General features: G+C 44.5%; 1 protein-coding gene across 6 annotated transcripts in view; it reads left to right on the top strand.

Annotated features, from left to right (window-relative positions):
• Positions 1 to 18,010, top strand: part of LOC125457049 (actin remodeling regulator NHS) — a 396,554-nt gene that overhangs the window by 309,333 nt on the left and 69,211 nt on the right. For all 6 annotated transcript variants that reach the window (XM_048540747.2, XM_048540751.2, XM_048540748.2 and 3 more), the window contains exon 2: positions 7,400 to 7,552. In XM_048540747.2, coding sequence (XP_048396704.1) covers positions 7,400 to 7,552 — 153 coding nt within the window. The remainder of the gene's footprint in view (positions 1 to 7,399; positions 7,553 to 18,010) is intronic.

The raw sequence follows: 18,010 nt of genomic DNA on the forward strand, positions 1-18,010 counted from the left end.
TGCAGGCAGTCTGATTTCAAGTCACCGAGGTTCCTGGCCATCCATCCCTTCCTCTGCAAAACCCCCATGTTTTTGTCTTCACAAAGCCAAGAGTTGCATGTGTTCTTAACTGCCCTATCATCTTAGTCTGCACATTCAAGGCTTTCTGCATTTGTAGCTGATGTCCTTCTGCTCTTGTCCCCTCTCCAAAAATAGGATCATTTAGATCATTCTACCACTCCATCCTGTTCTTCATAAAACACATCACTTTGTGCTTTATTTGATTAAATTACACCTGCCATGTATATCCCCTTGATTGTGTATGTCCTCCTGAAGACTGCAGCCATTCCTGTTGCAACTCGGTAAACATTTGTATAACATGCAAACTTCAACATTGCACTCCTTTGACCCAATCTCAAGTTATTTATATATACAAAGAGAGATGATGGTTGTAAAGCTACAATATACAGGATCTGGCTGTTTTGTTTCCAATACCATTACGTTATTCAGAACAGCACTGCACTGAGCTGAATTTAACCACAGCACCCTGACAGTTGTTACCATATTCTGAATTGCACTGCAATATTCTGATTAACACTGGTAAATTTTACATGCGGGTATTATATTCAAAATGCTGCCAATATATTTGGAAAATGGCTGCCACCTTCTGCATTCCACTGCTGCATCTTGAGGCCTGAGGTCAAAGCACATGACACATGCTCATTTGCTGCAGTAACTCTCTTTTCCTTCAACCATTTCTGTCCGTTCCAAATGCTCTTAGTTAAACCTTTTCCTGGAATGAGCGTAAAGGACAAGTCAAAGCGAATGATTCTGGGGAACTGTTTTCCCTTCAGGTACAATCAATATTCCGGGTGAAAATTGACTCTCAGAATCGTGCCAGTTTTATTTTATCGAGTTTCTTTCCTACTTTGCTGCAGAAAACTATTTGCGCATTGCCAATTGTAGAATCTGCTATAAAACAGGGTAATCAGTGTTTGATGAAAATAGGTTATCACAGAAAAAATTAGCACTTTTATCAGTGTCTGGTCAACTGTCTGTGAGTAAACAGTTTTGAAATAATTGAAAATTACTTCAGAAAAATACAGTTTGTGACCATTATGGACTGTAGTTGCCGCTAATTGTAACTGTTTATATTTGCATGCTTTTGTCCTAAGGGTATATCATGTCATCATGATTAATAGCCTCCTCCTGTATAAGATGATAAACCTGCAGCAAATGAAATCCATTGGGAATGGGGTTTCTTCACATTCTGCCAATGAGAGGATCCTTTTTGTTCCTTGAGAAGCTGCTTCTGCCACAGTGCCCCATGTGGACTGGAGAGCAGATGTGTGGGTGACTGTTGCCAAGAGCCACTGACCACCATGGCGGTGCCCACTAGCCCAGAGGTGATGTTGCCATGTCCCTGTGCCAGCTGCTGTCCCTCAGGGCTGAGAATCAATGTTTTCAGGCCTTCAGGTCCGGCTTCCTGGAATCGGAGCTTTGGGCATCCTGCTGACCGCCAGCCTCTGGCTAGCTCACCATCCAGAACATCCTCGGATACACAATTGCCTTCCATCCTGGGAATAGGTCGGAGCCTCTGAACTCTTCCTGTGCTCAACGAGTGGCGACTGACTTGGGGGTTAGCTGCCACGTCTGCGTTTTGGCCTGGAACATGTTACAGCAGTGAAGCTGAAAGTTCTCAGCCTCCATTCTGTGATAGCTCCCAGCTGTCTGTGTTTCACAGTCAGGCATCAGGATGCTGAGAACAGAGAACTAATAAACCCCCTACTTGATCCTCGGAGTCAGCTTGATATACATGACTGCATGTTCCGTGAGTGGATTTGGCTTTTTCCCTAGAAATGTAAAAGAGTCCTGAATGAAGAGACAGATTGCCTGTCTCCATGAGCCCAGAATGGCTGAATTTGCAAACCACTTCCAGCTATTGAATGTGTGACAACTGTACCATAGCCATGGGTTTTGTTTATCGTTTATATTCAGGGTGAACAACTTGCAGGAATGGGAGAGAAAGCACAGGAGTTGTTGTCGCTGAATTTTTTTTGGACCAAACAGTGCAGCGTCAAGGAGTTCACTGATCAGGATGTGATGGGCTTTGGTCCTTGCTTTCAGGCTGTGTAGACCACTGTCTGACTTGTATGTGTGTAAACCCCCTTGCATAGCTGCAAGAAATGCAATTACAGCGGGGGACATACCAGGAACTGTCGATGCTGGAGAACCTGAGACAACAACATGTACAGCTGGATGAACACAGCAGGCCAAGCAGCATCAGATGAGCAGGAGAGCTGATGTTTCGGGTCTAGACCCATCTTCAGAGAGCAGGAGTCAGGAAGTGCTCCTCTTTTTCGACCACCTCTTCTCACAGTGCTGTCCCTCCATTGGAGGCTGGTTGCCCTTGAGTGAGGGAGCACCCCTCCTCCCCCATAGTGACAAGCAGCCCATACGGCATCACCCATTTTGGGCACTGCATGTTGAGGGACCTATTGTGTCCAGTCCAATGCAACAGGAAGCAGAATGAACACCATAAGTGGTCCTTAATTGCCTCAGTTGATAGACAAGGCAGATTATGAGCCTTGCCGGTCAGCACTTATTTCTGGCGAAGCTGGATAAGTGGCAGGGCCTAGTTACGCCAGGATCCTGCCTAATGAAATGTTCTTCCTGGAATATCTCACGGCCATCACTCTGTTTCTCCCCGAGGAGAGGGTGACAGAATTCATAGAATCATAGAGCCCCTACGGTGTGGAAATAGGCCCTTCGACCCAACAAGTCCACAGCAATCCTTGGAGCATCCCACCCAGATCCATCACCCTATAACCCACCTAAGCTACACATCCGTGAACACTACAGGCAATTTAGCATGGCCAATCCACCTAGCCTGCACATCTTAGGACTGTGGGAGGAAACCCGCGCAGACATGGAGAGAATGTGCAAACTCCACACAGACAGTCGCCCGAAGGTGGAATCGAACTCAGGTCCCTGGTGCTGTGAGGCTGCAGTGCTAACCACTGAGCCACCGAGCCTTCCCAACATTTTTTCTGATTTTGTTTCGGATTTCTCGAATTTGCGGTTCTCCATTTTTCGATCCCTGAAAGGGTATCACAATGACTGTAATCTCACTCCCTCCTTTCTCCCTCTCCAGTCTATTCAAATGAAAATCCGACCTTTCTCTGTGTAATTTATTTAGATTTATTGGTGCTGGCTGCAGTGGGGGTTGCGAGTCATTTTCGGTTTCAAAGAGAGCCAAAGGCTGAGCAAGTCAGGACAGTCTGTGAGAAAATAACTTTCAAACGTGAGCAAACGGATGATGTGCTTAAGCCATGAAATGTTACCTCAGTGTGTGATGGGAGACTGATTCTAGACCGGACATTTTCACGCAGTGAGTTCTGGGGAAGTAGTGAGTGGAATTCAGGTATAAGTGGAAGAAGAGGACAACCCAGTTGCCCACCCCTCACTGCCTTCACAAGCTTCAAAATCTCCCCCTCCCCCACTGCATCCCAAAACCAGCCCAGCTCGTCCCCGCCTCCCTAACCTGTTCTTCCTCTCACCTATCCCACCTCAAGCCACTCCTCCATTTCCCACCTACTAACCTCATCCCGTCCCCTTGACCTGTCCGTCCTCCCTGGACTGACCTATCCCCTCCCCACCTCCCCACCTATACTCTCCTCTCCACCTATCTTCTCCTCTATCCATCTTCGGTCCGCCTCCCCCTCTCTCCCTATTTATTTCAGAACCCTCTCTCCGACCCCCCCTCTGATGAAGGGTCTAGGCCCGAAACATCAGCTTTTGTGCTCCTGAGATGCTGCTTGGCCTGCTGTGTTCATCCAGCTCCACACTTTGTTATGTTGCCCACCATTTAAGGGCTTTTTGCCCTGTTCTTTAGTTTCCTGGAGCTGGTGTCTCTGAGTCATTGCCAGCCTTCATATTGTTTAATCCATAGAGCAGTAGCAGCATTATAAGATGCATTGATCTACATTCAGGTATAACTCGGCTGTCTCTTTGGATTCAGATTCCTAGGATTGGCATCAATCCTGCTCGTGGGGCAGCACGGTGGCTCAGCGGTTAGCACTGCTGCCTCACAGCACCAGGGACGCGGGTTCGATTCCAGTCTCGGGTGACTGTGTGGAGTTTCCACATTCTTCCTGTGTCTGTATGGGTTTCCTCCGGGTGCTCCAGTTCCTCCCACAGTCCAAAGATGTGCAGGCTAGGTGGATTGGCCATGTTAAATTGCCCGTAGTGTTCACGAATGTGTAGCTTAAGTGGGTTGTAGGGGAATGGGTCTGGGTAGGATGCCCTGAGTGTCGGTGTGGACTTGTTGGGCTGAAGGGCCTGTTTCTACTCTGTCTGGACTCTATGATGAAAAGGGAAGACTACAGAAGCTGGAATTGCTTTATTTCAAACAGAATAAGTGGGATCAGTAGATAACCCTTCCACACAGAGGCATCGTATGCTGAATAGTCCTCTTCAGTGCTGTAAGATCACACATCAAATAGCTGCTTTATTGTCTGGTACAGGGCCATACTTGTGAAGGATGAGGGCAGATTTCCAACTTGCCTTCTTTGCTAGATCAGAGGGCACAAGTTGCACCAAGCAGATCTCAGAAGTGGGCAACCACACAGATTTCCAAGACGGATCAGCAAACAGAAGGCCTAAGAGATCAATGGTTGATAGAAGTCACAGCTTTTAAGGTGACAGTCTCTAAATTTGATGGTTTAGCTGTTTCCCAAAGCAGTGTGTGTTGTCCCTGCACAAGGGTGTACTGCCAGCTGATCTATGTGAGCCTTACCGTCTGCAGGCTATTTGAATGTAGCGGCATCAGAGATGAGGCTAAACCTCTCATTTCTCCCCACAGTTGAGAGTCTACTGGGGAGGCTGCACACTTTTGTAACAATGTCCATGTAACAGCTGTCATATCCTGCAAACTCCACATTACCCTATATCTGCGCTGTTACAGTCTTCTGGTTTCAGTCAATTTCACAACTTCTCTCATTGACAAAGATCTGTTTTTTTTAAAAGGAAAGCTAATGTGTTCATTGCAGCATAAAAAGTAACACTTAAATGAAGTGATGCTGTGGTAGTCTCTGAAGTAATTAAAAATTCTATTCACATTTTCTGACAGGGATCTTCATAATTCTGGTCTCAGCTGGATGAAGGCTATGCTTGGACCAGGATATCATTATTCTGGCCTCTGCTGTGCAATGCAAACTGTATTTGAATTTGGCTTGCAAAAACTATAATACATTCTGTCAGATGTGGCAGTCAGTGGTTCTTGGTAAATTGTCATGGCCACATAAAAGGATATGAGCTGTTTCATTTTTAACACAAGAATGGGAAGACAAATCCCCAAGTGCTTTAATTTTCAACTTTATTTCAAATAATAAACTGCAAGAATTAGCATGCATCATTTGTTCACTTGTCACTGCAACTAATCCAAAGTCATGTAGCTGGTTCCTGCACAGATCAATTAGAATGGCTTTCTCCTTCAATTTCCTGCTCTCTCCTGAAGCTTTAGTGAAGCCCAGTTTCATTTATTCCAACCACCTGCGACACAGCACCCCAAGTGGCCATTCTTCATTCCATCGCCTGCATTGCAAGTGTTGGCTGGCTGTGGGAGTCATCACGAGTCAAAGCCAATTGTCACGATTGACAAAGACCGTAAACATTCCACCGGGGTGCAGTAAACAAGCAGGGATGGAGATTTCCAGGCCATTGACCCCTTCTGTAACAAAGAGACCAGGGAAATGTTGCTGATCTTTTACATCCCCTCGAAAGGCAGAAGTTGTCTTGATTTAATATCTCAATGAAGAGGCAGCATGCCCAACAGTACAGCATCCCCCCCCACCATCGCTGCCCCGGTGTGTCAGCCTTATCAGTTCTTAAGGCTCTGGAGTGGATCTTTTGCCCGCCTGTGTTAGATGCCTGTGGGAACAAGAGCCACCATTGGTTTATAGTTGGCATCTGATGCTGTTTCAAACCTATTTTGCTCAGCAGGACCCAGAGGTGAAACCTGGGAGCTTCCTGCTGGGTGACTGAATCTCATACTGGGCTGTGCTGCCAAGCCAATTTAAGGCACAAAGGAAGTTGATCTGCCGCAGTTCTATTTTCTTGTTTATGATGTAGTAAACTGCAAGTAAATGTTTCCTTAGCTAAACATTTGAAATACTAGTATCATGCATGATTAACCCTGATGCACTTATATTCATACTAAGGGAGGTAATCCAGTGTGGCTTTGCTGTGTTCATCCCATAAGTGCCTACAAATAGATAAGGAATAATTTTGGACAAGTATTGAAGACCAATAGTTTAATATTAATCATCTTTGTAAATGAAAATGTCTCCCTTATCACTGCTAGAAATGATAGCAGTTAACCTCACATCCTTGCATCCTGCTTCCCATAAGGATTCCATCCCATTCTCCCTGGGTTTACTGTCTCCATCGCATCTACCAGCTTTTCCTAGCTACATCCAGTTCTGAGGAAGGATCACTGGACCCCAAACGTTAACTCTGCTTTCTCGCCACCGATGCTGCCAGACCAGCTGAGTTTCTCCAACAATTTCTGTTTATGTTTCAGATTTCCAGCATCCGCAGTCCTTTGGTTTATTTTACTATGTTGGTATTTGTTCCAAAGGGTTTGATGTTAATGGAGCCAACTTAGTGGAAGAAAATTTGAGGGAACATTATTTCATGATCTGAATTTTTTTGAAGTAATGTGTGTTCTTTTTGAGATAACAAAGTGTGGAGCTGGATGAACACAGCAGGCCAAGCAGCATCTTAGGAGCACACAAGTTGACATTTCGGGCCTAGACCCTTCATCAGGAGGTGTAGGCCCAAAACGTCATATTTTGTGCTCCTAAGATGCTGCTTGGCCTGCTGTGTTCATCCAACTCCACATTTTGTTCTCTCGGATTCTATAGCACCTGCAGGTCCCACTATCTCTGTGTTCTTTTTGAGTCAGTTTTCTCTCCTATCTCGTGCCTCTAACTTGGGTTCTCAATGGACAACAAGCCTCAACCAAGTTGTCATGTATGTCAGCAATTTAGTTATGGGACGTATCACTGTCCGGCGCAGTCCTATTTCACCTCTTGTCACCACAAGTACGTAACTATTCCTCAGATAGTGATAAAGTGCTTAGGGACCCAGTTTGTTTTCTCCTTCACAAACCTTCATTATCGAATGTGGTGCTTTCAATGGCTGAAGCAAACAGCACAAAGCAGACCAGGAAACATAACTGATGGTCTCTTATAGCCAGGAAACACCATACAGTTGGCCTTTACTGAATTATTTATTTATCACCATTACAAGCACCAGTGATAGATTGTAGTCAGCCTAATCTTCAAACCAAGCTTTGCTACAATCCTTGTGATAACAGTGATGCAATGATTGCTGACCTGGTGCTTCTCTGTTCCAGCTGTGTCAGACCTGGACAAGGAGAGTAAACTAACAGTCCACTACCGAGCTCCATGGTATCAGCAGGAAGAACTGTTTCACCCATCGACCAGACCGCCATGTGTAGAGGAACTTCACCAATGTGCCAAACAGAAGCAGCAGTTTCTACATAAAGGTAAGCCTCATGCTTTCATCTGTGTATGTCCTTCATAACCACGGTCAGTGCTGACTTCACTCCATTTCAGTGTGTGCGTTGGCTTTGCAATGTTCGTTTTGCAATTAAATGGCACCTTGAGGAAGGGAAATGTTAAAATGTTTGAAAGGTGAACTGGAGAACGGTGTACATGAGGTGATTCAAGCAGACAAAAATACCAGTGCAGACTTCAGGGATCAATTGGCCTGTTTCGGTGAGGTAATATTGAATGATCTTATTTCATCCACAAATACAAAAGAGTTTGTTGTCTTATATCAATCAGGACATCCATAAGAATGCAAAATGTAAAGGAGAGCACTTTTTATACTGTATGAAAAGAGAGTGATCAGTTTGCAAATGGACTCCTACTGGTAGACACACTGCCATGGACAGTAAACCAGTTGAATGATGACTGATAGTTTACCACCAAGTTTTGTTTAAATTTAAACCAGGCAGGTTGACTGTAATTGGTCTGACACAATCCTCTGAGGAATGAGCAAGTGAATGGTTGCTGCATATTCTGTTAAGTTAAAATAGGTACAATGTGTGTACATGTTCTTTGTGTCTGCAAAGAGGAGGTCCTTTGTATTAATATAGGTATTTTTCAGAATGCAAAAATTGTGCCATTATGTGAACCCAACTGACAATCTTCACAGTACTGCAGAGCTATTAAGGCACAAAAGGAGGCCTTTCAGCCCAACCTCTGTGCACCAACACCTCAAACAAGCATCATTACCTCATGCCCACCTCTTGTTATTTGCCTAAACCGTTGCACGCTATTTCTGTGCAAATAATCATCCAATGCCCTGCTGCATGCCTTAGTTGAACCTGCGTCCACCATTTTCCAGGCAGTATGCTTGATACTTTAACAAGTTGCTGTGTGTAAACATTTCTTCTCACATCACCCTTGGCTCTTTTGCACATCACTTTAAGTCTCTGCCCTCTCACTCATGTTCCTTCCTTAAACAGGAACAATTTTTCCCTATCGACTCTATCCAGCCAGCTTATGATTTTGACAACCTTTATTAAATCTCCTCTCATCCTACTTCTCTCCAGTGAGAGCAGTCCGAACTTCTTCAAGCTACCGTCAAAACTGCACTCCTCATAGTTTACAATTCACCCAAGTTCAGGCCATCTGCAGACTTTGAAATTGCCCCCTACACACCAAGTTTGAGGTAATTAATATATATGTCAGAAAAAGCGAAGGTGCCAGTACCATCCCCTGAGGAGCTTCACTTGAAAGCTTGCAACAGCCCAAAAAACTGTCCATTGACTGTTCAATTGATTGAGAACGCCCTTGACCGCGTCTCCCGCATTTCCCGCGACACATCCCTCACACCCCGCCCCCGCCACAACCGCCCCAAGAGGATCCCCCTCGTTCTCACACACCACCCTACCAACCTCCGGATACAACGCATTATCCTCCGACACTTCCGCCATTTACAATCCGACCCCACCACCCAAGACATTTTTCCATCCCCACCCCTGTCTGCTTTCCGGAGAGACCACTCTCTCCGTGACTCCCTTGTTCGCTCCACACTGCCCTCCAACCCCACCACACCCGGCACCTTCCCCTGCAACCGCAGGAAATGCTACACTTGTCCCCACACCTCCTCCCTCACCCCCATCCCAGGCCCCAAGATGACATTCCACATTAAGCAGAGGTTCACCTGCACATCTGCCAATGTGGTATACTGCATCCACTGTACCCGGTGCGGCTTTCTCTACATTGGGGAAACCAAGCGGAGGCTTGGGGACCGCTTTGCAGAACACCTCCGCTCAGTTCGCAACAAACAACTGCACCTCCCAGTTGCAAACCATTTCCACTCCCCCTCCCATTCTCTTGATGACATGTCCATCATGGGCCTCCTGCACTGCCACAATGATGCCACCCGAAGGTTGCAGGAACAGCAACTCATATTCCGCCTGGGAACCCTGCAGCCATATGGTATCAATGTGGACTTCACCAGTTTCAAAATCTCCCCTTCCCCCACTGCATCCCTAAACCAGCCCAGTTCATCCCCTCCCCCCACTGCACCACACAACCAGCCCAGCTCTTCCCCCCCACCCACTGCATCCCAAAACCAGTCCAACCTGTCTCTGCCCCCCTAACCGGTTCTTCCTCTCACCCATCCCTTCCTCCCACCCCAAGCCGCACCCCCAGCTACCTACTAACCTCATCCCACCTCCTTGACCTGTCCGTCTTCCCTGGACTGACCTATCCCCTCCCTACCTCCCCACCTACACCCTCTCCACCTATCTTCTTTACTCTCCATCTTCGGTCCGCCTCCCCCTCTCTCCCTATTTATTCCAGTTCCCTCCCCCCATCCCCCTCTCTGATGAAGGGTCTAGGCCCGAAACGTCAGCTTTTGTGCTCCTGAGATGCTGCTTGGCCTGCTGTGTTCATCCAGCCTCACATTTTATTATCTTGGAATCTCCAGCATCTGCAGTTCCCATTATCATTGACTGTTCCTCCCTGTTTCCGGTCACTCAGCCAATTTTGTATTCATGTTGCTTCTGACCCTTTTATAACTTGACCTATGACTTTCCTCACACGTCGATTGTGTACCAATCTTAAAATGGCTGTTGGTGCAAATTTTTAGTACTTTCCCGATTATTTCGCAAATGTCATCCAAACGTGGAATCGCATCTAACGCTGGGCAAGGTGTTTCGAGTTTTGTAGGCATGGGCTGGTTGGGTACTGTTACTACCTTGTTTGTTGTGAACTGCCAAGGGAACATGCTGTTCAAAACGATCTGCCCGTCTTTAGGATGTATAGCCCGTATACCTGGCATAACACTGGCAGTGAAATTCATATATCACATTACTCACTTGTGTCTTTTTTACCTTGAAGTCAGCACGCTATTGGCGATGAACAACACTGCTGTTGACACTGTCTCTCTGCAGTCACCATGTAACTGATACATTCTCCATGGCAATGCCTTGACCAGTCTGAGTTCACTTACCAACACACCAACACTCTCTTCTCAAGCTGTAGAAATTGTTGTTTTCTCTTGCAATTGTTCTTGTGAATGTCCTGCTGAGTGTATGACATAGAGTTTCAACAAAATCAAGAAATACTTGAGTCCTGTAGTACCGAAGGATGATTTTACGTCAATCAGTGCTAATTTGGACTTCTAATTAAAGGAAGACAATTAACTCATTGTTATATTTCACGTAATCTGCATCCTGGCTCTAAATGCCGGTGTTGTCATGATTTTTGCTAACTATACATTGCAATTTTTCAGTTTGTTAGTATTTGTTCACAATATCATGCCCAGTTTTGCACATCTACAAACTAAGTCATAATCAATCCCTGGAATCTGAGCAACGAGCAGCCTATGAAGAATACTGTGCTCAGTTCTGCTCACCCTTCTGGAGGAACAAAGTTGTTAAACTTGAGAGGATGCACAAAAGATTTACGAGGAAGTTGCCAGGACTGGAGGGTTTGAGTTATAGGGAAAGGCTGGATAGGCTGGTACATTCTTCCCTGGAACTTAGGAGGCTGAGGGGTGAGAGGTTTATGAAATCGTGAGGGATAGGGTGATGAGCCAACTTCTTTTTCCTGCTGTGGAGGAATTCAAAACTTGAGGGCAGAGGTTTGAGGTGACGGGGAAAGATTTAAAAAGGACCCAAAGGGTAACCTTTTCACACAGAGGGTGGTGCGTGTATGGAACAAGCTGTGAGACTAGATGATAGAAGCGGGTACAAATACAACATTTAAAAGGCATCTGGATGGGTAACTGAATAAGAAGGGTTTAGAGGGGTATGGAACAAATGCTGGAAATTGGGACCAGGTAAGATTGGGATGTATGGTCGGCCTGGATGAGTTAGACCGAAGGATGTTTCCCTCTTTTATGATGCAGTAACAAGGCTGATTCACCAACCTTAGAGGATTGAGTTAGGATGATAGACTGGAGGGATAAAGGCCAAATGCAGCAGATATACTAATGCATTGCTCAGCCATGCAAGCTTCAGTTATTGTGCTAAGCTCAGCCTGGGCAAAGTGAAGAAGGACTATAGTAGACTACAATACGCTTTAAGAGTGGGGGTGTTAGTCAGGCTCCTCACTCCTCATTATTGTTTAGGGATATCAACAGACAAGTACGGATTCACAGAAAAATCCCACTGGTTTATCAATCTGTTCCACACCTCTTTTGATAACTCAGTATATACATTCTTCCTATCTCCCTGAAACTATGTATCTTCCAGGAAAGATGAAATATTGGGTATAAAATCTCAGATCATCCTGAAAGAAGATATCCCAGGAATTTCCCGATCCCGCCCCCCCCCCCCCACTCCCCATCTCTACCTCCCCTCCATGCAATGGAAACTAATCCAAGGATTGACTCTGGTCCAGAGCGTTCTGTGCAAAATCTGTTCCTTCTGCACAGTAATCTCTGGTCCAGCCATGACAGATCCCACTATCACTTAAAGTCAGCAATCTGTTCTACCGGTCCATAAGTCTCTGGGGAAATTGTATCCGATTTAAAATTATGACCCATAGCCTTAACCTGTTGAATTGGAATACATGTATGTGCAAGTGTTTCTGAGTCTGTATGATTCACACGCTGCTGAAACTACGTGACAAGTAGCTAGCATGGGTTACAACAGGAATCCATACATTCCGGAAAAGGGAGCAAAACATTTGCTGGTGTCACAACTGGGAGAAAATTCACTTTTGGTTTCTGTGAGGTTCCGCCTGACACTTCTTTGTGCTTATACCAAAAACAGAGTTTCCACTGCACACAGAGGGCAGATCGGTGTAAACCTTTACATCTATTTTCAGATTCTATCCACCAAATCATTTGCCAGGCTGTGTGGAGACATAAAAATAGTTTATTCTCATAAAGGATTAAAGTTGCGAATGCTACAACTTGACGACCACATTCTTGTGAGATCTCCTCATTGAATCAATCAGTACCACCAAGTGAAATGAGTCACTTTTGATTGCAGCACATTCACTGTTTGCTGCTTCCAACAATCGGAAAGCCGTGGTGACAGATAAAGATTGACAGCACGCTGCTTACTTTCGTCCCGTTTTCCTTGATTAGTAGTTTAGGTTCCATTTTGAGATAAGCACCGAATACATGTTGCTAGACTTCTGTTGCAGTTAGAAGTAGTTTTGTTGTTTAAATTCGTTCCCACTTTCACTCCTCCACCATTGAAAGCAATGGCTTTGCCAAATGTGTGTGTGTGTAGACATTAGCACAGGACAGGATCAGTCAGTTCTCGAGGCGTACAGGATGGAAACAGACCCTTCGGTCCAGTTCGTCCATGCCAACCAAGTTTCCCAAACTAAAGCAGTCTCATTTGCTTTCCTATTCTTGTGTCTGTCCTAATGTCTTTTAAATGTTGTAATTGTACCTGCATCTACCACTTTCTCTGGCAATTCACTCCACATTTGGAACCACTCTCTGTGTGAAAAAGTTGCCCCTCAGGTCCCTTCTAAATCTTTTGTCCTGAAAATTATGCCCTCTATTTTGAACTCCCCTGCCCTAGGGAGAAGAGATTTGCTACTCACCTTATATGTCTCTCATGATTTTATAAACCTATTTAAGGTCGGTCCTCAACCTCCACCGTCAGGATTTACCTTTGAGGTGTTGAGCTTTGTTTGGAAGTCACTGACTAATTCTGAAGGCTATGAATTTAAGTCCCACTTCAAAGGCTTAAACCACAGAGTCTAGGCTTCGGCTTCAGTGAAGTATTGAGTTGCCATATTGCACAGTAAAGGGCAAAGGGGCTTACTTTCAGGGTCCTGAGCCCTCAGTCACCAAAATAAATAATCTGGTCATTATCAGACTGCTAATTGTGCGAGCATCCTGTGCACAAATTGACTGCCATATTTCCTGTATATAAATGTACTTGAAAAATGCCAAACTGTTGGTAAAACACAGCGGAATGTTGTGAAGCCATGAAATTCACCCTTCGGTTGAGATCAGTTTCTGTCAACAAGTTGTAGGGCATGGACTTCAGACTTATCTAGTCTGTGTGTGGCGTTGTTTGGTATTGGGCTTTGCAGTTGCCCAATAATATATTAAAGGCAACGTTTAATGCGACAAAGTGGAAATTGTCATATGGATGTAACTCCTTCAATTTAATCACCACTCACAATACCCTAGATAGTGGTCAGTCCTTTGAACTAAACTCCAAATCCATTCACTTGCCAGGACCAATGGAATTCAGATGGAGGCCTGTTGCCATGCATGAGGCTCTCTAGTGCAGACAACTCAACAGTTGTCATTGGTGAGACCATTTGCAAACTATATACAGTGCAAATGTAAGGAAACACTGAGAGGGATGTGCACTCAGCTTTAACTCAGTTCATTTTACCCGAACTGTATATCCTCTTTAAGTGATGTCTCTAATGCACACTGCTACAAGCAACTCCCTTGCACTACCCATTCCCGTTTGTGAGCTGCCAGTAAACAGCACAAGGAAAGGTAAAGTCGCCATAATCCCCACATGCCGTAGGGCTGCTTTCTTATTGGAGAGAGACAGAGAGAGTTCAACGTGAGAGTCACCACACCTCACACCTCCAGTGAGGGCCAAGATTGAGAAGGTGAGATGTTCATAGTAATCTCAGCTGGTTTGGGAATTGAAACCATGTCTGTTGGCCTTATTCTGTATCACAATACCAGCCAACCAAGCCAACTGGCACTGTATGCTTTGACAAGAGAGGATAGCTGAGATGTTTAAGTTGAATTGTGTCAAGGAGTTTTATTTGTCAGAAACTGACTACAGCTATGAAAATAATATCAAGTGCATATTTCCGTAAGTGCATATTATCAGTCACATCCTACTTTCGTTCTGGTAGAAAATCAGACATTTAATGAACTTGTCGTAAACCATTTTTAAATACCACTTGCACCTGAATGTTTGTGAGGAGTCAAACATCAGCCTGTAAGTCAATATAGTTCACATATGCGGCAGATCTCAATAGTATGGCCTTTGGATCAGTTAACTGTTGGCTGATCACAGAAATTACTCCCAATATGAACCTGTCTTTCCACACAATTTAGAACAGCGCGAGTTTTCTTTTGAGAGGAATGAATGAGATTAGAAGATCTACGTGTTTGGTTTCAACAGGAGACAAGTTCCAGATCCTGCTGGATGACAAGATATCAGTTTCATTAATTTGTATTGAGTTACTTTTTGTCCCTCCTTTTCATATATGTTGTGGTAAATTATTTTGTGATCGGTGAAATGAGGAATGTCTGGAAGAAAAAGGAACCTTTTGTGTTGCTTGACAGTCACTGTTAATATCAAATACTCATCAGTCAAATATTGCAGGGTCTTGTCCTGTGATAAACTGGGTGGATTCTGTCCCAGCAATATGTCACACCATGTCAGTGTGTCAATTTTCACTTCCCACGTCAACCGTTCATTGAACCTTCGGGGTCAGATTCCTAATTCGTTCCAACTCAAGTTAAGTTGAAGGGCAGAATTTGTGTCAGCGAATACTGACATAGAGGCTATCATCCCACACAGGAGCTATTATGTGTAAGACCAGACGGACTGCATTGGCAGGCAGTTACACATCTCCTAACTCTTATCCCAACCTCCATCAGCCTTGGCCATATGGGCTGTTCCTATAAAGTGTCCTTTTTTATAGACAGTATAGTTGATAGTCATAAATCACCTCCTAATGTTGGTGGAGTTCATTTCACAGCTCTCCCTGGCATACATTTCACACTATGTGGAATAATATTAGCATGATGTCAGATAAGGAGGATCTCAGTCTCATCGCCAGCTGACACCAAATCTGGTCCCAGGGTCATTGACTGAGGCAACATCTTTGCATTACAAAAAAAAGTCATGCCGGTCGAGCGATTGATTCCGTAAAACAGAGATGTCTTTATTTCTTTGCAATTTGGGAACATTCCTTAAATTAGTAAACGTTAAAAGATTGAGGTAGGCAAGAGTGAGCTAAGCTGTTGTAAAGGGGCAAGGCCCCACCAACTAGAAATGTCCTGATTGGGAAATAAAGGAAGTCGTGGCTATATCATTAATTGCAAAATTGTACCGAGTTATTTCAAATTTCCATCGATATATTTTTATTTAGTTGAATAGTTGTATACCTTATCATGCTCATGCATTTATTGGGTTTATTTATGGACTTACATTAGTGTAAGACACTGGTCAGGAATGAAAAAGGATAAGAATTAAAGATTGTTTTCCAAAAAGGGATGTAATGAGATGCAGCTTGTTAGCCATTAAGTTCAGTAAAGAAGATGAAATTACGGAGATCACTTCATAAAATTGCACCATTGAATTTATTGGAACATACGGACGAGTATAGTCCATTCAGGCCTTGAAGCCTACTCAATCTGTTCTGTGATTCATGACTGAGTAGCAACCTAATACTATCTACTCACCTTTGCTCTATTTCCATGAGTATGTTGTGTATAGATATGTTTCCTATTGTCACTCCTGTAAGGTCTGGGTCTAATTTTGGGCAATGCCCCTTAGTCCTGGATGTCCCCAACCTGTGGGGCAGTTTCTCTCTTACTATCCTACTTGTTTACTTTAAAAGTCTTGCAAGTTTTGGTTAAAATATCGCTTAACCATGCCAACTAATTCTCGCACTCCAGATATGATTCAAATAAATCTACACTATACTTCTCCAAATAGTCAAATCTCTCCTTTCCAGGATGTGGTACTGGGAACACCCATCCAAGGACACTCATTGACAATGGGAGTAAACAGTGGAGGACCCAGCACTGATCCCATGACACACCACTTGCTATTTTTGACAATTCAGAAAAGACCCAATTATCCTTACTTTGTGCTTCCTGTTAGCTAACTAATCCCTTATCTATGTTAACATATTAACTCCTACACCATGTACTCTTGTGCCACAACCTTATCAAATACTTTATAGAAATCCAAGCAGACCACATTTATGATGGTGTTCCTCCCACCCCACCCAAACAATCCTCCGCTCACCCATCCAAGGTAGATGTTACTTTGTCCAAAAAAAACTCTAATAGGTCAGTTAAATGCAGTTTCCCTTTCAGAAGTAAGAGATAACAAGGTGTAGAGCTGGATGAACACAGCAAGCCAAGCAGCATCAGAGGAGCAGGAAGGCTGACGTTTTGGGCCTAGATCTAGGCCTGAAACATCAGCCTTCCTGCTCCTCTGATGCTGCTTGGCCTGCTGTGTTCATCCAGCTCTACACCTTGTTATCTCAGATTCTCCAGCATCTGCAGTTCCCACTACCTCTTCCCTTTCAGAAAGCCATGTTGGTTCTGCGTGATCAGGTTGTGAGTCCCTAAGAACGCTACTTGATGAGGGATTCTAATATTTTCCCTATGACGTGTTAATCTAATGAGCCGACAGTTTCTGCCTCGCTCCCTTCATGGATAACAAAACCTTATTTCCAAAAACCTTTCCGAAAGTTGGGTTTAAAGAGCCATCTGGTGGGAAAAGTGTGGAACTACCACTTTGCTGGTTGACGTATTATAGATTCAGATGGAGGAAACTACTGTGGAAAACGCTAAAAGGTGAAAGTCTCAACTAAGATTTCATAGACGGGTAGTGTGCATAGATGTAGAATTTTTAATATTTAACAATAATACTACCATATCTTTAAAACGTAATTAATATAATAACTTAAAAATTAAAAGTATTAATGTAAAACAGATGTAATGTTGTGCTGACAGGCAGTTCATTTGTTTCCAAGTTACATGAGCTGATATTACACTGAACTGGACTGTTGTCTAAGCTGGATTCATTGATCGAGCCTATAGCATAATGGTAGCAATATCCTTCCCGTCTACTTTTGTTGACTGTGTTGAGTGGAGCTGTTGGATTTTCCGTGTGGAAGTGGGAATCTGGACACAGATTCCTTTGTAGAACACCTGCCCACAGGATGTAGAAGCTTATTGGGACTTTGGTGGAGACGAGCTGTCAGTGGAGTTGGGGACTGGTGTCGGCAGTCGATGATAATGCTGAAGGGGGGGGTTGTTGGGCACTGTGGTCCACCATAGAATCATAGAATTCCTACAGTGTGGAAGCAGGCCATTTGACCTCTCAAAGCCACACTGCCCTTCTGAAGTGCATCCTACCCAGACCCACTACAATCCCAGCCACTCCCCTGACACTCTCTCACACACACACACACACACACACACACACACACACACACACATGCGCTAATGCTGTAACTCCACATTTTCCGTGACTAATCCATCCAACCTGCTCATCCCTGGACACTATGGGTCAATTTAGCATGGTCAATCTGCCCAACCTACACATCTTTGGACAGTGGGAGGAAACCGGGACACCCAGAGGAAACCCACGCAGACATGGGGAGCATTTGCAAACTACACATGGTCACCCAAGGCTGGAATCGATGCCAGGTCCCTGGTGCTGCGGGTGCCAACCACTGAGCCACTGTAACCACTGACATGCTTTGCTGCTGGGCAGCATCTTCTA

The sequence above is a fragment of the Stegostoma tigrinum genome, chromosome 12 (genome assembly GCF_030684315.1).
Source record: "Stegostoma tigrinum isolate sSteTig4 chromosome 12, sSteTig4.hap1, whole genome shotgun sequence".
In the NCBI taxonomy this organism is placed as follows: domain Eukaryota; kingdom Metazoa; phylum Chordata; class Chondrichthyes; order Orectolobiformes; family Stegostomatidae; genus Stegostoma; species Stegostoma tigrinum.